Source organism: Bidens hawaiensis, unplaced genomic scaffold (genome assembly GCF_021521415.1).
Source record: "Bidens hawaiensis isolate Kalapana, Puna unplaced genomic scaffold, B.hawaiensis_p1.1 tig00050128_1, whole genome shotgun sequence".
Taxonomy (NCBI): Eukaryota; Viridiplantae; Streptophyta; class Magnoliopsida; order Asterales; family Asteraceae; genus Bidens; species Bidens hawaiensis.
The window spans coordinates 39,727-61,685 of NW_027498993.1; the positions used below are offsets into that span (position 1 = coordinate 39,727).

The window sequence follows — 21,959 nt, forward strand, 5'->3', positions numbered from 1 at the left end:
TGGCAATTACGAACAAGATCCGTATTAGGTTAATTATACATAGATCAGCTCTGAGATCTGTGTGTTGATTTAACGAGTTCAAACAGAACAACCTGCTAACAATCCCGTGTTTGAAGTAGAATAAGTAAAAGATGTCGGTTTACCATATGATAAGAAACACAACATATGTGCTTTCTTAAATGAAGACTTCTTTAAGCTATCTATGTTTGGGGTTGTGATCTCATTTCTCAAGCGATCAACGATCTATTATGTTATTTCTGCTGATCCTCACGTTCATTTTAGCATACTTAGGCCGTTTTGGAATATGGCTAAATATGTTTCGGGGGAGAAACGCATCGAGGCCTAGATACAAGGCAAGAAGATTGTTATTGACATCGATGTGATACGTAAGGTATTACAGTTCACAGATACAGATGATGATCGGTTTGAGTTTGATAAGTACTTGATGAGAGGATTTTTGGGCGTTTAAAGTATAAAGGAGATTTGGAGAAGTCTTAGTACAATAACGCGAATTTGTGGAGGTACTATAAGTACTTATTACACGTACTTATTCATTGCCTTGGTGTACAAAATGGTAGCTTTGATAAGTGCAAGATTATATTGAAATCAGATTTTGTTTCTCTCATTCTTAACAAGCCTTTCAACTTTTCAGAGATGGTGTTCTATCACCTTTAGGTGAACTGTACATTGAGGAAACATAAGTTCTTAATGTATCCTTGGTTTTTATAGTTGATCATCAATCACCGAGAGCCAAATCTGGTGAAAGACCCGGAGATTTCTTCTGATTTATTGATTCTCGAGCACATGAACGAAGACACGATGAGACGGGTTAGAAATTATCATGGTCAAACTTAAGAGACAAGGACAAGGTTCAAAAGATTGATTGGTTATGTAGCTCGTGCTAATTATATTGCTCCACCTAATGATCGTTGGATCCATGATGACTCAGATTCAGAACTTGAAGGTGGTGAAGGTGGGAACGATGGTGGTGATGGTTGTCGAGGAGGGGATCAGGGTGCTGCTGTTGCGGGTCGTAAACGTAAAGGAAAGGCCGTTGCAATAGAAAAGCCTGAGCAGAGACCTTTGTAGAGGTTCAAGTGTTGAGATACCGATATCACAACCGAGTGTTCAAAGGGTTGTGGTTATTTATCCTGTTATATCTATTTCACCAACACCGGTGGTTACTGCTGCTCCAAGTACCCCGGTGGTTACACTTACGACAACTTCTTCAGTGGATCTAAGATTTGGTTATATTCCTCGAACCATGTTATCTCCTATGCCTTCTCCTCAACAAGTCATGGCTACTACAAGTTCATCAATTACCGCAAGTCCTATACCTACTCGATGCAGCTGCTTCATCCAAACTTTTATAGATGGCCAGTTCAACAGAAGATTTTTTAGATGATGATTTTTATACATCTTCACGAGACTCAGATGCCAGCTGATCGTCAATTTCAATAACATATGAGTGCTGAGTAGAGGGAAATGTTTATAGGTTTGCAGATGATCCAAAGAGAGAACCGGGAGTTGAAGGCCCTGGTAAATGCTCGGGGGGAGAGATTGGATAAGCAAGATGAACTTATACTTAAACTTACCTGTAAATAAGAAATGCTGAAGAAGTTGATGAATGATGATCAAGACAAGGATCCTGAAGCTGGTGGTGGTGTTGATCAGCAACCAGGTTTTCGTCATCTGCTAATATACCATCTGAGGGGGAGTCTTTGGGAAAGGAGATTGTACCGTATAATGATCCAACTATTATACAACCGTGAACACTTTGAAGGTTAGAATGATTTTGTTTGTGGACGAACGCGGAATTTTCATGAGTATGGTGAATGCAGAGGACATTGAAGAAGGTGAATTTGTTTATCATTCATTAACAAAAGAACAGATTGCACTACTTCTGGTTTTGAATGAGGATGCTGTGGATGAGTTGGAGAAAGAGGAGGATGTTGAGGTTATAGATACTGATGAAGTCAGGCTTGATACAAGTGTTCCGTCAGGGAACACATCGTTTAATTATGATGATGTGGAGATGGAAGATGTGAAAGCTGAGTAAAATCCTGATATGTATACTCTGATCAGGGAATTCCGTTCTTTAATACTGAACAATTTCAAGCAGCTGAAGAACGTCTTTAGATGGAGAAATAAAAAGATAAAGGTAAAGTTAAAGTATCGGATATCGAGAAAAGGACTTCAGATGGTATGTTCACTCACAATATAGATAAGATGAACAAGATGATCGAGGCCTTACGATATGCAGAACGTGAAGATTACAAGCAATTAAAGGATCGGGAATCGGCCTATCAAATGAAGAAGTTCGTGAGTGTTAAGAAGGTTAAGGGTAATATTATTTTGTGGTTGTATGACCTGGAACTTAAAGTATGTATTGTTAATGGGAGCACGGAATTCAGTACTTCAATCGTACCACTGATGTGATCACTATGGCGAGATGGGACGTTCGTACACTTGCCAATAAACCATTTATGAACATAGGTGGAAATCAGTTGGTTCTATAGGCATTTACTCAACGAAGTAAGGTATATATTCAAGTATTTTATGTCTCATTACCTACTCGTAAATACATTAATGAGATACATCCACACATGGGTTGGGGGATTTTGGCGCTTAATGTAAAGCCGCCGCGTACTTTAAAGAAAGTTCCAATAAAGACTTTCCCCCAAGTGTTTATGAGAAGTTCATAGGTGGTATTATGAAAACAAGACCAGCGGGGATGTAATTGTATTGGGTTCGATCTTGAAGACTGAGTTTATCAGGGTAATTGACCCTATGTGGTTGGTTAACCTATGTGAGTCCGATAATGAAGTTTTGTACAAGAATTGGATCAAATGGGCTGACGTCAAAGACATTGACCAGACTATGCAATTCCAACTTGTCGTTCGTGTTTGTTATGCATTTAGAATTCATAGTTGTGCCGATTGGAAGACTAACCGATTTATAAAGTAAAAGACAAAGGGCTCGAGACAAGGGGGAGTTTGTTAGTACACGGTTTCGTGTCTCAGCCTTTGTATAATGTATTTTGGTTAGTAGAATGTTTTATTTTTAATGAACCATAAAAACAAGTATTTATTATCTGTAATTTGAATATGGAACTACTATATTTCTAGTTTAAAAAAACACATTTTAAGTAGGAATGTTTGTGGTTAGGTTTTATGGTTTTTAAATTAAACCATGAGTCAAACCATAAGTAAGGGTTTTTGTTAGGAGCGGAATCCTGTTTGGTTTGTGTTAGGAGCGGGGTTTTGAACACAGTCAGTACAATATTAGAACTGTTCTAATCCTTTGAATGGATTAGATACTCTTTTAATTGATTTCCTATTAGATTATGAATCAATTAGTATTATCGTGTTTTAAATTCAACGGAAACTAAAACAGACAAGCTATGAAAGGTTTCATATAGAACAATATTTTAATATAATCAAAATATTACAACATATTGCCCCGCGTCACCCTTAGCTCATCATGAAATCACCTAAATTGTACTAGAGAGTACTTTGCTTTAATGATTTCTTTGTGTGAATAAGTGTTAGTAAAGAAGAGACTCTATACAAGTGTAAGTGTTGTGTGTCTAAGATTGAAAGGGACAACTAACAAATGCATTACTGATGCGGTGTGCGAGTGGCTTGTATAAATATGATACATGAAATGATTTGCTTTTGTACAAGATCGTGTTTTAAATTTATAAAGTGATTTCTACAAAGACTAAACACACACAAAATAGGCAAGTGTACCTATCGTATATGTAGAATAGTATTGGTAAGAACCAAGTATCGATCCGTGGACACAAATGTTTCTAATAATAAATCGTTGTTTTACTTTAATCGGAGGTTTTAATCATTTTGGGGTTAATTTTTATACTTTTTATAAAATATAAATATTTATATATAATATATAGGTGACCAAGACGAGAGATTCTAAACGAGTAGTTCAATTATATGAAGGTTACCATCTATGATCTAGTTCAATTAAACATGTGGTAAACTTGCTGTAATAATATATGATAGATGGCTCCTTAAGCCTTAAGTGAGCATCTTTGACATAAAAGGAGTAACATGCTACCTCAAGAATGTCAATTTAAGTTGGAAAGTAGTTTCGTAAAGTAGAAAGATTAGGATTGACTTCGATTTCTCAAATACCAATTCTAACAACTTCGGGTGGTTATAGTTCATCACATAACCTCCCCTTGGTTGATTAAAGTAGGTTATAATTACACATTCAATTAACATATGATTTCTTTAACTAGCATGATATCCTAAGCAATGCCATTTTCGGATTACCAAAGCATAGAAAAATAGATCATAACTTATATCTCATCATTTATAAGTACAATATAAGGATCCATGTTTCGGTAAGTTATTCTATCTTTCAAGAACATGAATCGATGATGAACGATTTCCAATAGAATTGACTATCACCAACCTTGAATTAGTAATTTAAGATGGTGAAACATTTCTCATCAAAAGATAATTGCAAAATAACCATGTACTTTACTAGACTACACCACATGTTTTATATAATCATAAAGTAAAACAAAGCTTCTTCATGTTTTATATAATCATAAAGTAAAACAAAGCATGTTTATGAACATTATGATGGATGATAATAACAAACACATGATTAAACTAGAAAAATCTAACAAAATGTGGATGAATCTTCTTTCTTAATGATAATGATGATGGTTGATGGTGATGACCTCCAAGCCTTCAAACTCTTCACTAAATCTTCAATGTGAGTGTTAGTGTGTGTTTTTATAAGTGAAAACCGGATAGAACTCTCTTCAAGGCACACCAAATGAATGCAACATGAGCCACTATTTATAGGCAATCTGGAGTGAGAAGCACGGCCCCGTGCTTACGTAGGCACGCCCCCGCACATTTTTTGTTATGACATGCGCCAAATTAATTTTGTCTTTTCTTGTAGACGACCACGGCCCCGTGGTTGAGGAGCACGACCCCGTGCTTTTGTTCCCAGTTTTTGTCTTTTCTTGTAAATTTTTGTCTTTTCTGGTGTTCAGAAGTATGGGGGCGTGTTTCTTGAGGCATGTGGGCGTGTTTCTTGTTTTTCTTGTGTTTTCTTCCATTTTTCTTTGTCTTTTCGCTTGTTTCTTCATTTGGGGCTTGGTTTCACCTGCAATTTCATTTTATTATGATAAGTAGTCTTATGTGCTATGTTATTTGATATAAATTCCAGTTTTTAGAGATTATTTGATGCTGAATAGATGTATAATTTTATGTACATCAATTACAAACAACTGTTATAAGTAAAACAAACTTAAACTACTGATTTCATTTAAAGAACTGATGATGACCATTAGTTGTTTGTCTTCAGCTCTTTGATAATTGATTGTTAGTATTTAAATAGTTGATTGTTTGCAATAGTTCCATCAATTGTTTGCCATAAATTGTTTTGGGAGAAATACTTTATTCTTTTACCATAGTGGAGATCAATTTATATTGATCAGTTGTTCCGTTTCTGGCCATTAGTCCTTTCCATGCTCCAACAATTTGTACTTTGATAATAAATTTAGTTTAAAATAAGAATTGTTAATCTACCTATACCTTCACTTGATACCAAGCACCAACTAATAGTTACTTAAGAGGATCATATTAGGAACAAAGATAATTTTGGTCACATAATTTATTAACATAAAGATAACAAAACAAACTTGGAGACTGTATATTCGAAGAGGTAGAACCATATTAACTTTTTTGGATATCCAACAATTGTTTACTCAATCTAAGGTTTTCTCAGTAAACATAAATGTAACATCTATGAAATTTCAAGCATTTCAATTTCTAGTTATATTATAAATGTATGTTCAGTTTTAATAAAGTTCGTGCATTAATTCGTAATCTCTATTATTATGGAATCGTATATTATTTATTTCTAGTTAGCAACACTATTATCGTATGCACAATTACATGATTCTATGTTTATTTCATCATATACATGCTTAATCATTAATATCACATGTTGAACCGGGAATGGCAAAATTGATATTTATAACATATAATATTTGTCATCATTAGTGTTAACCTAAAGTATTCTAATCTATTAATTCAAATCAAAAGCAACCTACAATAATATTCATTTCTTGTTCTCCATGTTTGCCTTAACTAAATTTTGAAAATTCAAAACCAAGTCGAATTATATATGTAATTGATCATAATTTTTCTATAAACATACCTATAAATAGAACCCATGGCACCCTCAAAATTCACTCAAAAGCTACAAATTATAGAGTCCCAAATCTACAAAGTCCTAATCCTCATCCTTTACAAAGATTCACAAGTCATTACCTTTTAAGTAAATTTCAGTTTTCGTTTAATGTTTCGTTCTTTCATTCTTTAATCACTATAAACCCTAATATATCATATAAGAACATAAATGTATTGTGGTATAAGTTATATTAACTTCTTATGATCAAGCTTCGTTCATTATAAAGTAAAAAACATCCACGGATTACTTAAGTGTTTGACTTCCCGGAACACTTAGATCTCGGTTATAATATATAAAAATCATGAATTTCAAATGCATGAGTTGGTTCTTTATGTGTCTATTATCTATGTAGGTTTTTGTGTAAACTTTAAATATGTTTGTATTATTTTTCTTTAACAAAGGTGTTGATAGAAATCCGGACGGAGAACTTTGGTCTCAATACGAATGTCATAACTCACCCATGTTTACTAATTCGAATCCAAATTTTGGATATGTTGTAGATATATGAATTATTGTCAAATTTGTATCGCCTTAATTCGTAAAGGTATCAACTTTAGTTATTTTCCAACTAAACGACCTCCGAATAAGACCTGCCGGTGGTCTAAAACTTTTAACTATTTTTTTTAGATAAACATTTTAATCTTATAAAACATACAGCACGTAAGCAACTCCTATGGTTACACCATACAAAATTTTCGGGAACAAACTAAAAGGTTTACTATTTTTAAAACTCGATGCCTCTATTTGTTTTTTGGAAAAACTAATTCAAAAACCCTAAACCATAAAGTTATCATTAGAAACCCTAAAATCGAATTTTACTTCCAATCAACACGAAGTGCATAGATATTCAACCAAGGGTTTCGTCTCCCAGGTTACGGCCTAATGAAAAACCTAGTGGCATGCAAGGCCCCATTCCCAGTTGCCCTACTTTACCGTTGGATTTACTAATAAACATAGTTCTAGTTATCAGAGTGAATTAAAACATTCGCGGAAACATTAACTTCAACCATATATTGCATAATCATTCAAATCTCATCATAAAAATGAAACTCTTGTCTTAAAACATCATAACATTCTTCTCAAGATGCCAGCCACTTCAGTCCAATGCCATGTGTCTCCCACAAGCTAACTGTCTAAGCCTATTTACCTGTAGGCATACTAAAAGTCAGCTACGCTGAGTGATTTCAAGTTAATCGGGCAACATACATTACATTCACATACTACTAATACGTACTCGAAGATACATATTACTTTCTTAACCTCCTTATGTTTCATTCATACATACGTACTTCCTTTCATACTTTCTTGTACATATATAGTTATCTCTACGTTTTAAAGAGCCTTTCGCCGTATAACCTCATAGATATTATTAGGGTCTACCACCCTGCTTTCATAGATATTATTAGGGTCTGCAACCCTTCTTTACAGATGTTATTAGGGTCTGCCAACCTCCTTTCAGAGATATTATTAAGATATACCAGCCTCGTAACCATACAACCATACACACGTTTCTTTATATATATATATTATATACTTACGTAAATACATTCCTAACCTTTTTCTATATCATTCATATATCATTTATATAACGAACGGGGGTCCGGAGGTAGCGTCCCTGGCAGCGGGGTCCAAGGGGCAGAGCCCCTAGCTGGGTCGAGTTTCATTCGAGTCGAGTCTCATTGGAGTCGAGTTTCATTAAATTTGATTCAATTCAATTCGATTAGAAACTCGCATTCTCCAGGAATTCGATTTAGACCGATTTTCATGCCCGTTTTGCTATAATTGATTTTCTTATCACTACAAGGCCCGTTGTACCACTGTAACGAGTCTTGGGTCGTAACAACTCTATCTTATTGGTTTTACAAGGTCCGAACCTCACTCGTTCGTCCTGATTCATTCCATGTAAGTTGTTTATGTTCAAGTTTACGGTTTTCTTACATGATATTGCCCGATTTCCTTAGTATCGAATCATATGGCAATCTAACCTCGAAAACTTAACCTTTTAATTAAAACGTACCTCTTTTGGTTCGACATTTGCTTTGGACCTGATTCAACACGTGAATCTAGGTGTTCTAATAGTTGAACGATGATGCTAGGTCATGAAATTTGCCCTCCTTCAGGTTGGATTTGTATCTGGGTTGAAGGAGAGTGTTTTTGTGTTTTCTTAAGTGTTTGGAGGAAAAAAGAAAATGAGGGTTTAGGGTTTAAGAGAGGTTCATAGTGCTTAAATAGGGTAAGCCCACGGACCTAAAGGCCCATAACCATTCCTAAGTGCATCGTTTATTTCCAAGCCCACAACCCAACACATTATTATTTAATTTAATTAGATGATAAAACACTATTAAATAAACAAAATCCTTTTATTTAATAGTATTAAAAGTAGGATGTTACAAGTCCAACCCCCTTAAAACAGGTTTCATCCCTCAAACCTAACTATCAGTAAACAAACATGGGTAAACCTCGCACATCTCTTCCTCAACTTCCCGAGTGGCGTGTGATCCCTTGCGATGTTTCCATATTACTTACACCAATGGCATAACTGTACGACGAAGCTGCTTCTCATTTCGGCCGACTATATCTGCTGGCTCTTCGATATAGTTTAATTGTTCATCAACCTCAATGTCTATTAACAGCACATGAGACATTTCATCAGCTAGACATTTTCTTAAGTGAGAGACATGAAAAGTAGAGTAAATTCCCTCTAACTCATCGGGTAAATCAAGCTTGTAAGTGACTTCTCCTACACGATATACAATGTTAAACAGTCCAATGTACCTTGGACTCAACTTTCCTCTTTTCCTGAAACGAATGATTCCCTTCCAATGTGAGACCTTAAGCATCACACTGTCACCAACGTTAAACTGAATCGGTCGTTGTCGCTTATTAGCATTGGATTTCTGGTGATCTTGAGCAACTTTCATCCTCGCTTTAATATGATCAAACCTTAAAGAGGTTTCTTGCACGACTTCTAAACTTTCGATTTCTTTATGACCAATCTCTCCCCAGCATACAGAAGTTCTGCAACGTCTACCATATAACATCACGAACGGCGGCATACCAATACTTGAATGGTAGCTGATGTGCAAAAAGTAGTCAAATATTATTAACTAAAATTACGCTAAACTAGACACTAAGTAATACTCTAGACTCTTAAACTACTAACCAGCAAGTGTACCGGTTGACTCTAGTGCAACTAAGTAAGTCCGAATATCGAACCCACGAGACTCAATAAATTACGAAACTAGCAAATTAGACTCGACTAAAGACACGACTATTTAATAATAATGTTTGAGGGGGTTTTTAAACTAATTAATAACTAAACTCTAATTAATAATTAACTATTAAATTAGTTAAAACCTAAGTAATGATTAACTAACAACTAATTAACAAACCCTAATTAGTAAAATAATACTTAATTATTTAAACAAACCCGAATTAAAATATAATAATGACTTATTAAAAACACTTAGATTAATTCAGATGATAAAGATAACTACATAGGCTAGAATCCCCAACGTTGTGGCAATCAATTAACTGGTAAACTTATGTTATGGAGCTGGGATCGTAAAATAGACCCTTGACTAGAAAACTCGAACATGACCCTTGACCTTCAAGAACATACCTATGGATTTCTAACAAGTTTTAAGACTCACCAGTTTTATGAGTTAATCTTCCTTATGGTTATTTAATTATTTATATTTAAGTATCTTTATGCCGAAATCCTACCTTACAGCGTAGAAATCAAAGATAGCTAAGTAGACTTAATTAACTTAATAGACTAAGTTGGACGGACTCCTTACGAAAAACTAAATCTAGAAATTCTGACCAACAAAGATCTATCAATAACCTATCACCTTACAGCTTTCTAGGCTTGCAGCTCACTTTTATCTATTTAATTAGTTTTATTTTTTCTATGATCTTAATCGATATCAATCATAAACTAGTCAAGAACACACAGTAAATGACCTAACAAAACTCTATCCTATGAAACAATCACCAAGGGCCATGTGAAACAATAAATCCAAGTAAATAAAACCAAGCAATCATACGCATCAATTAACTCAAACTCAACACTTTACTTAAAGCATAAAATCCATAACGAAAAGAAATCTCAATCAAAATTAAACCGAACAAAGGTTCATTACGACCTAGGCAATTTATGAATTTTACCCTAGCATCGTATAATCTAAATCAAATAAACAAATAAAACCGAAAATATGGTGAAAATATAAAGAACGGGAAATCAGAGATGATAAAACCCGTAATCTTCAATCGCGAACGTCTAACTCTTCACTGGTTGTTCTCGTGTCTTCCTAGCCTCCAAGAAACTCGAATAATATCTCTCTAAAACTCCAAATTCGTCTGGTGGCAGCAGGTTATGTTCAGGTTAAAGTTAGGGATGTTTATATACTGAAAACAAGGCCCAACAGGAAACAAAAACGAACTAAAAATAACACCAGTAGCCACTAGGCGCTGCGCGGCCCCTTAGGGCATCCCCACCACGCTGCGCGGCATGTAGTAGTGTGGTGTCCGGTCAGATCAGCCCGGTCTGACCGGTTCCCTGTCCGGTTCCTTCCTGACGCCTTCCGGATCTCCGTTTTGGCTCTTTTTGACTTGTTTTTCGCCCTTTTCGATTACGATCAATTTCCATTGCCTATGAAACATAAAAATGTTAGTAGTATACAAATCTCAACTAAAAACGAACAGAATCTATTAAAATATTAAATAAAATATACACGGGAAACATAAATATTTAGCATTATATCAAATATCCCCACACTTATTCATTTTTCGTCTATGAAAAGTCTGATGCAGTTGGATCAGAATCGGAAAATACAGTTTTAAATACATATAGGTTAATTTAAAGCTTAGATAAATGCAAAAACTGCGGTCACCGAAATTGTTGTCTAATTAATCCCATGCCTTAATCTTTACCGGGTTAATGAGATTCGACAATAATATTACTCTGTGGTTTACACAATTAAGACCCGCTTATTTTCAGTTTTTACCGGACCAGACCACCCCCACTTGACTTAAACCTCAAAATTAGCACATTTAAAACTTTTGTTGCTCTCTTTTTTCATGAATAGTTAAGACGATCAAGGGATTGGTTTATCCACCTAAGTTTAAGCATCAAAGTCTACCAAACAACCATTAGATATGATTAAGGTATAATTAATTAATAGCTAGTGTTCCCCACAACATGACATACCCCCCGTTATCAAGAAATACACCGAACCATCACCATAGGTGAGTATGCAAAATTTCATCTATAGGGCTTACATATGGCGTGCCCCTTGTGGTCCGTTTCTTAATGGTAATGAGACGCGAGCAAGGGAACCCCACATGGCTAATAGCGTGGATGATCAAGTCAGTAGTGTATTTGTACTTTTTGTACGTAGTGATCATGTTTATTGACTTATGTGGCAGATAACTGCGGGTTTTGCTCTTTTTAGGCTTTATTTTAAATATTCACAACCCCACTTATAATTGTGAATACCTAGATGAATAGATTTTATACAGACCCATGGTCTTCGGACCCGGGGCATCCTGTCAATACAAGAATTAAGGTTATAAAACGATACGCCAATGAAGTGTAAAACATCATATGATAACGTATTCAAAGTACTAATAATATGAGATAATATAAAAGAAAACGCACTTAACTTGGGATGTGTCGGTAGGCTCATCCATAAGAATGAAAGGGCAATTTGATAAAATGGGTCGGAAATATTTTGTGGGTAAAACATTTTGTCCATGAAAGATAAGTAATGAAAGGTCGGGCCATACTCAAGCCTCAATTCATGTTATGAAAAGTGAATATTATAAATATTATGAATTTTAAAATTTGAATACGTTATCATATGATGCTTAGGTAGGTTTAACGTTAGAGTATGCCGTTTTTTGCGTTAAAGTGGGAGAAGATGATATTTATCGGAAATTGGTTTTTCAAAGTACTAATAATATGAGATAATATAAAAGAAAAACGGCATTCTCTGTTTCTGAACGGACACGGTTACTCCTCTCGACAAACATAAGTAACATCAAACACAATATCTAGAAAATAAATGTTACTTATAAGTCTTAACATCCACCAAATTCCAACCCTCCTACCCAACCAAATAGTCTAGAAAAATATCAGTACAGACCAAATAAAAATAAAAACATCATAAAAAAAAAAACATCCTAAAAGATACGAACTCCCATGCTGGTGCGTCATTCCCAGCTCAATCCTCGTCCTCATCCTCCTCCTCCTCTTCTTCTTCCTCTTCTGAACCCTGCTCATAAATGTGAAACGACTCTGCATTATCGAATTCTGGATCACCCGACCAGTAAATCGGTGCTCTATAGCCATAACCCAAACCACCCGGGGCACTCGATCCGCTCGGTCCCGCAACATCCGGCTGTCGGAGAGAATCAGGCAAACTAATCCTCAACCCATTCGTCAAATGCCTCATCTGGTCATCCTGCCTTTGCTGATTTTCTCTCATAATCTGCCTCAACTCATCACACTGCCAAGTCAAATATCCCTTAATCTAGTCAAAACCGGACTCCATCCGATCATACAACGACTCTACAGCAATAGTCTCGGGGCGAGGCTCTCTAACCGGAAAGTGAACACCCGGTCTCTTAGATCTGTGTAACGACCTCTAATGTCGTGTAGGTAAACCGGCTCTCATAGCCGCAACAGCCTCGGTATCTTGCGGTGGATAAACTTTTGGACCCAACTTAATATCCTCCCACTCTAACGGGTCACTAGTCTTTAAAATACCCGCCTTCCTCAAATCTTTTACACCAACAAAATCTCTTTCGGTCCCCTTTCTCATATATTCCGGTTTAACCTCTGAAATACACCCAAGTATCTAGCAATAACTGTGATGTATGGGCCCATGTCAAGCTTTGACCTTTGCTTAGTTCCACCTTGTCTCTTCCGATGAAAAGACCATGCCGAAATACTCGCATGATTATTCGTTACCTTTTCCACCATCGCCAACAAACAAAATATATCCAACCAATTCACCTTATTGTCACCCGATCCCTGACCAATCAGCGTGTTCACCAAAACCCTATGAATATAACGGAGCACCGGATCCTGAATATCCGAGCTCAACATACTACCCAAAACGAACAAATAGCAATTTCATCCCAAAACATAACCAATTCCTCCTTACCAAAACTTACCGGTTTCTTATTCATGAAAACCAAGTATACTCGTCTTAAAACCCGGCTCTCGCGCCTCCTCTTTTGTGTAAAAACCACTCGCAACCGCAAACTCCAACATAGTCAACTCATACGCCCTTCTACTAAGAACAAATGAAACCGCATCCGGGTGATCAAAATTATCATCTTTATAATGAAAAGTACTTAAAAACCCCAATGTTATTTCATGGTGCTGGAGTTCGTCAAGACACAACATAGCTTTAAACTTCGGACCCAACAACTCCTCCACACTCTCTCTTTGACCAATCGTGCCCAATAAGTTCCAATCGATAGTTTTAAAAGTGAGAAGATCCGAATTAGCAAGATTGACCATCCGAATGTATTCTTGTGAACCTTCCTCAAATTTAAGCAAACGAAGTATCACAAATTTTTTGAGTTTTTCTTCTCGTCTCTATCGGCCCATCTTGATATTCAATAATACGAGATTTCGGCCTAATCGAAATTACCTCATCCGGCTCGCCTCGTGGTCGCGGAACCGGACCTCTTTTTTGCTTACCCGCTTCTTTCGACATCTTTTGAGTGGTGTAAACCCGGATAAAACTTGCAAAAGGTAAGAACTCAAGTGTGTGCAAGTGAGAAGATTGGTGAAAATTTGGTTAAAATTAATTATGAGTTATGATATTAGGATGATAGTAGGTTGATTTTAAGGTTCAATTTGATGAAAAATGGTGAAACATTGGTAGAATTGGTGAAGAATGGAGTTAGGGTTCGTGGGTTTTGGGTGAGGGTGAAAGGGGGATTTGAAAAAATGGTGAAAAAGTGATATTTTGGTTTAAAAAATAACAAAAATTGGAAATGGGGGTGCCGCGTGGCCTGCTGGTTTCATCGCATCGCGCTACGTGGCGCTTGTCGTGCTCAAATTATGACTCCGCGTCTCACGGAGTAAAGTGAGGGACTCCGTCGCGCGGCATGACGGGGTGGTTTTCACAGAAAGGTTTTTCGTTTTTTTCTTCTTTTTGCCTTAGAAATATTTCTAGAAAATTACCAAGTCATTGTTATGCCCATTTCATGTCATTTTTATGTGTGAAACTTACTTGGTATCTCTTGAATTCTCGTCAAATCCTCTCGTCATGATGGTGATGATTCCTTGAAACGACTCGACAACGCAGCCAAACTACAAAAATTAGTGTTATCGACTCAAAGAAAAATAAAAATAAAATAAAGGAAATTATACAAACTCTACACTTAGTTTTCACTCAAGAACCCGTTCGATGATTTAGTTCAATGGATGGAGGGGAGTTTCCTCCACCTCGATTGAATCCTCCGGCCCTCCAAGATAATGCTTTAAACGATGACCATTTACTTTCCACGAAGTTCCATTGTCCGGATTCTCTAACTCCACCGCTCCATACGAGAACACTTCATCACCAAATACGGTCCCGTCCACTTGAATCTCAATTTACTTGCAAATAACTTCAAACTAGAGTTAAATAATAATACTGTATCACCTTTCTTGAAGTCTTTACCTCCCTTTAAACGTCGATCTTGCAACACTTTCGTCTTTTCCTTGATATCCAACGATCGGGAATATGCCGCATCACGAAGTTCATCCAACTCATGAATTTGAAAATATTTCTTCCTTGCGGCCTCAGTAAGATCAACATTAACCGTTTTCAATGCCCAAAACGCCCGGTGCCCTAACTCAACGGGAAGATGGCATGGTTTACCCTAAACTAGCATAAACAGTGTAGTACCAACGGTGTCTTGTACGCAGTTCTGAATGCCCATAGCGCGTCATCCAATTTCTCCGACCAATCTTTTCGACTTATACTCACCGTCTTCTCCAAAATGAGTACCTCGATAAGTGACTCCATAACGAGCTAATGCCTTCTCCATGATGACATTACAAGAATGAGTACCTCGATCACTAATAATTGCTCGTGGAGTCCGAAACGAGTAAACAACTTCTTTAGAAACTTCACAACAACTCTAGCATCATTCGTGGCCAATGCTTGGGCTTCAACCCACTTGAAAACATAATCTATCACCACTAAAATATACTTGTGACCACCTGAAACGGGAAATGGTCCCTTAAAATCGATGTCCCAAACATCAAAAATTTGTATGGGGTTTTGAGGCATCTCGTTCTTCGATGAAATATTTCCGGTTCGTTGACAAGCATCACACGTCTTAACAAATTCCACCGCATCTTTTACAACCGGCGGCCAATAAAAACCACTATCAAATACCTTCTGAGCCGTGGCATGCGCTCCATGATGACCTCTCGTTAAACCTTCGTGAACATGTCTCAAAATATCCAACCCTTCTTCTTTCGGCACACATCTTCTAAGAATTCTGTCACCACCAATCTTGAAAAAAAAGGGATCATCCCAAACATACCGCATCACATCCCGGAAAAACGTCTTCTTTTGTTGCGTAGTCATCCCTTTCAACACAAGGCCGGTAGATAAATAATTAGCAAAATCCGGTGAACCATGGCAAACCTTGCTTTTCGGCCGCAACAAAATCAATCGACTCATGCGGGAATCTATCACCAATCTCGTCCTCACAAATCTCTTCTCTCTTTGTATCTTCTAAATGGGAAATATAATCCGCCGCAACATTCTCCGCCCCCTTCTTGTCTTTAATTTCGATGTCAAACTCGAAAAGTAAAAGAATCCACCGTATGAGACGGGGCTTCGAGTCTTTCTTGTGAAAGAGAAAACGCAACGCTGCATGATCGGTAAAAACGGTGGTCTTTGAAAGCACAAAATAAGACCGGAACTTGTCAAAAGCAAAAACAACGGCTAAAAGTTCCTTTTCGGTGGTGGTGTAGTTCTATTGGGCATCATTCAACGTCTTGCTTGCATAATAAATGGGGTGAAAATGATTCTCATGCCTTTGCCCCAAAACTGCCCCAACCGCATAATCACTCGCATCGCACATGAGCTAAAAAGGTAAGTTCCAATTCGGTGACACGAGAATCGGATCACTCACGAGTTGCTCTTTTATGAACTTGAACGCCTTCAAACACTCCTCATCGAACACAAACGGGACATCTTTCTCTAATAGTCGGGTCATCGGGCGGGTAATTTTTGAAAAGTCTTTGATAAACCGCCGGTAGAAGCCCGCATGACCGAGAAATCATCTTATAGCCTTGACATTTGTTGGTGGAGGAAGCCTACTAATTGTCTCAATCTTCGCCCGATCCACCTCTATACCATCTCTTGAAATTTTATGACCCAATACTATCACTTCAGTCACCATAAAGTGACACTTTTCCCAATTTAGCATCAACTTTGTCTCGATGCACCTCTTCAACATCCTCTCAAGATTACCTAAACAATGATCGAAAGAATTACCGTACACCAAAAAATCGTCCATAAAAACCTCCATGGACGTCTCTGTCACATCCTGAAAAATTGCCACTATACAACGCTGAAAGGTGGCCAGAGTATTACACAACCCAAACGGCATGCGTTGATACGCATAGGTGCCATACGGACATGTAAAAGTCGTCTTCTCTTGGTCTTCCGGTGCGATTGGAATCTGAAAAACCATCAAGAAAACAATAAAATTGCTAATCTAGGACGCTCCAACATTTGATTAATAAACGGCAACGGGAAATGGTCCTTTCGAGTGGTGGCATCATTCAACCTCCGATAGTCAATACACACAAACCAACCGGTAACCGTACACGAAGGGATAAGTTCATTCTTCTCATTCATGACAACCGTCATTCCCCCTTTCTTTGGAACAACTTGGGTCGGACTTACCCATGGAGAATCCGAAATCGGAAAAATAATTACGGCATCCATAAACTTAAGAGCCTCTTTCTTGACAACCTCTTGCGTATTCGGGATATGACGCCTTTGGGGTTGAACCACCGGTTTACACTCATCTTCCATCAAAATCCGGCGGGTACAATAAGCGAGGCTAATACCTTGAATATTCGAAAGTCTCCATGCAATCGCCCCTTTATGAAACTTCAACACTTCAATCAACTTTGACTTCTCTTCCTTCGTCAACTTGGAAGAAACAAAAAACGGGCAAATTCGAGCCGATAAGCATACTCCAAATGTGACGGAAGAACCTCTAATTCCAACGGAGCGGGTTTTTCTATATCTTTTTCACAAATAACCTCACTAACCTCCATAATCTCCGCTAAGCAAGAAACGTCATCTACCACTTCTTCCTCACTAACCTCCATAATTTCCGTCAACTCTTCATCCACATCCATCCCAACTAAATCGGCTCCACAAATATAATCAAGACACGTATCAAAACCCGGAATAAAAAATTTAAAAAAATAGACCAAATGGCATGGACCACTAAAATCATCATTATCACCCAGGTGCTTCATCGACTTAGCAATATCGTAAGTAACATTCTCATCACCAACCCGAAGTGTGATCCTACCATCATACACATCAATAAGAGCCTTCACTATTCTAAAAACGGGCAACCAATAATACTGGGAACCCTCTCGTCGACCTCCATGTCAAGTGCCACAAAATCGAATGGAAACACAAACTTATCTATTTTCACTAGAAAATTCTCAATAATACCTCGCGGATACTTAACTGAACGATCCGCCAATGACAACGACATACGAGTAGGTGTAACCTCGCCCAACTCGAACTTCTCTTACAACGAATATGGCATAAGATTAATACTAGCACCCATATCCGCTAATGCTTGACTCAGGTTATCACTTCCGAACATACATGGGATCGTAAACACACCAGGATCCGACAACTTTTCGGGACCCGATTCAACACTACCGCCGAACAATCCCCACTAAGTGGAATAGACGAAACCTCTCCCAACCGATCTTTTCTCTTGAGCAAGTTTTTTAAGAATTCTGTATACTTAGGCATGTGTTGGAGAGCTTCAATAAATGGAAGATTAATCTTCAAGTGTCAGAACACATTCAGAGAATGCCCGTATTCCCTCGTGTACTTTTGATACTTGAGACGAGTGGGATACGAAATATGGGCAAGATCAATATCGGGTGGTGGCCGGAACTCAACCAGCTTTTTCTCAACTTGTGGCTCAATAATTGGTGTTTTAACTTGTGACTTACCCAGAGCCTCCATCTCGATCTCTTCATCTACCACTGCCTCTTCTTCAACTCCAACCCTTTCTTTTACAACCTCGGGACCCAAAACCCTTCCGCTACGAGTAGTAATTGCTTTTAATTGAGCGACCGGATTCGGCTGAATAGAACCAGAAAACTGTCCATGAGGTCTTTCATCGAGGCGGCGAGCAATATCACCTACGGACCTTTGGAGGTCAAGAAACGACGATTGTTGATTCTTGAAGAGTAAATCGTGTTCGGCAAACTTTTTTTGTGTAACTTGATCTCTCTCCAAGATTTGCTTCATCATATCCTCTAATCGTCTCAATCCACCATTCGAATCCTGCACATTATTTTGAACATTAGTACCACTGTTATTATTATTATTGAAGTACTTACCTTATCCATGATTATAAGAATTCTGAAAGTCCGATGGTGCGCCCGCCGGACGCCAGTTGGAGTTGTTCTGATTTGAGTTCTTGTAGGTGTTCCAATTCTGATTATTGTTGTAATTGTTGGGAAACCTATTCTGACCAGCAACAAAGTTGACCTCATGATTCATCACTGGGCGCTCCAACCATTTCCACCCCTACAAAATACACACGTGTCTACCTTCGTCTTAAGTTCCTTCACCTCTCTAGTTAATGATTTCAAAGCAGCAGCCACACTAGTATCAAGATTAACCTGGTGTACACCTCGAGTAGATGAAGATGTACTAGTGATGGGAGTGGAATTCTCGCATGGTGGCCCTTTGGCATAGTCCAATTGAGCAAAACTTTCAAACATCTCGTTACACTCAGTGACATTCTTCCTTTCCATTAGATTTCCTCCTGCAGCCGTGTCAAAACGAACTTGGGTTTCGTAGGTTTTCCCATTGTAAAATTTCTACACGAGAGCCCATGGCGTAAGACCATTATGTGAACAATGGGAAAGCAAGTTCTGAAAACGCTCCCAAGCATGACAATATTGTTCCCCCGGCTCCATGTGAAAAGAGTGAATTTGATCACGAAAAATAGCCGCTTTAGCAGGTGGGAAGTACTTCTTGATAAAAGTGTAACGCATCGCCTCCCAAGTAGTGAACGTGCCAGGTGGCTGAGTGTCAAGCCAAAGGGCTGCTTTTCCTGCAAGTGAAAACGGAAAAAGATGTAAGAAAATAGCATCTTCAGTAGCACCTTGTAATTAAAAGTTTTAAGAACACGGTAAAGTCGGTTAATGTGAGCCGGTGCATCCTCGTCATCACGCCCAGTAAACTGATTATTTTGAACGAGATTGTTCATGATGTATGACGGAATCTGCCACGAGTTGGGATTGTCGATCTCGGGAATGACAATGCATGACTGGTTTCCGGTTAAGCCATCGAAAGCTTGAGCAAAAATTGTTCTATTGTTGGCCATTTGAACTTCTGGTTTGCTTTTCGGACTTTCTGGTGGTGAACAGTGTGGTGACGACTTTGGTGTAGATGCAGCTTCTGACGGTTGTTTCTTTGCTGACAAGCTAGCCTCGGTCTTCAACGGAGAAAAATCTAGATTCTCCAGCGGTGGTCCTTGCGAACGAAGATGTGGCATATACATGAAAAACACAACAGACAAAGTAAGTAGACTAAAAATAAAAACTAAAACAAAAATAAACTAAAATTTAATTAGACTCCTATGACTCAAACGAATATAAAACAAATAGCACGTATGTAGCAAATAAGTCCAGTTAAAGCTAATAACACAATCACTAATAATCTCCGGCAACGGGGCCAAAAACTTGATGTGCTAAAAGTAGTCAAATAATTATTAACTAAAATTACGCTAAACTAGACACTAAGTAATACTCTAGACTCTTAAACTTAACTTAAACTACTAACTGGCAAGTGTACCGTTCGACTCTAGGACAGCTAAGTAAGTCCGGATATCGAACTGACAAGACTCCATAAATTACAAAACTAGCAAATTAGACTCGACTAAAGAAACGACCATTTAATAATAATGTTTGAGGGTGGCGGGGGAGTTTAAACTAATTAATAACTAAAGTCTAATTAATAATTAACTATAAAATTAATTAAAACCTACGTAATGATTAACTAATGATTATTTAACAAACCCTAATTAATAAAATAATACTTAATTAATTAAAACAAACCCAAATTAAAATATAATAATAAACTATTAAAAACACTTAGATTAATTTAGATGATAAAGATAACTACCTAGGCCCAATGTTGTGGGAATCAATTAACTGGTAAACTTAAGTTATGGAACCGGGATCGTAAAATGAACCCTTGACAGAAAACCTGAACATGACCATTGACCTTCAAGAACACACCTATGGATTTCTAACAAGTTTTAAGACTCACTAGTTTTATGAATTAAACTTCCTTACGATTATTAATTATTTATGTTTAAGTATCTTTATGACAAAATCCTACCTTACGGTGCGGAAATCAAAGATAGCTAAGCAGACTTAATTGACTTAATAGACTAAGTTGACGATCAAACCTAGATGGACTCCTTACGAAGAACTAAATCTAGCAATCCAGACCAACAAAGATCTATCAATAACCTATAACCTTACAACTTTCTAGGCTAGCATATCACTTTTATCTATTTAATTAGTTTTATTGTTACTATGATCTTAATCGATATCCATCATAAACTAGTCAAGAACACATAATAAATGACCTAAAAACCCTATCCTATGAAACAATCACCAAGGGCAATGTGAAACAATAAATCCAATTAAATAAAACCAAGAAATAATACGCATCAATTAACTCAAACTCAACACTTTACTTAAAGCATAAAATCCATAACGAAAAGATATTCCAATCAAAATCAAACCGAACAAAGGTTCATCACGACCTACGTAGTATATGAAGTTTAGCCTAGCATCGTATAATCTAAATCAAACAAAACAAATAGAACCGAAAACATGGTGAAAATATAAAGACCGGAAATCAGAGATGATAAAACCCGTAATCTTCAATTGCGAACGTCTAACTCTTCACCGGTTGTTCTCGTGCCTTCCAAACTTCCAAGAAACTCGAAAAATATCTCTTTAAAAATCCAAATTCGTCTGGTGGCAGCAGGTTATGTTCAGGTTAAAGTTAGGGATGTTTATATACTGAAAACGGGGCTCAAAAAGTAACAAAAACGAACTAAAAATAACACCAGTAGCCACTAGGCGCCGCGCGGCCCAGAAAGTATCCCCACCGCGCAGCGCGGCGTCTAGAAGTGGGGTGTCCGGTAAGACCAACATGGTCTGACCGGTTCTCAGTCCGGTTCCTTCCAGATGCGTTTCGGATCTCCGTTTTGGCTCTTTTTGACTCGTGTTTTGCCCTTTTCGATCACGATCAACTACCATTGCCTACGAAACATAAAAATGTTAGTAGTATACAAATCTCGACTAAAAACGAACAAAAACTATTAAAAATATTAAATAATATATACACGAGAAACATAAATATTTAGCATTATATCAGTAGCTGTTGTTG

General features: G+C 37.4%; 1 protein-coding gene across 1 annotated transcript; it reads right to left on the reverse strand.

The window, feature by feature from the left end:
* Positions 1-8,762: 8,762 nt before the first annotated feature.
* Positions 8,763-9,296, reverse strand: LOC143598429 (uncharacterized). Its single transcript, XM_077076645.1, has 2 exons — positions 9,092-9,296; positions 8,763-8,980 (listed from the first exon to the last, which is right to left on the reverse strand). The coding sequence occupies exons 1-2, from the start codon at positions 9,294-9,296 to the stop codon at positions 8,763-8,765; spliced, it is 423 nt and encodes a 140-aa protein (XP_076932760.1).
* Positions 9,297-21,959: the final 12,663 nt, after the last annotated feature.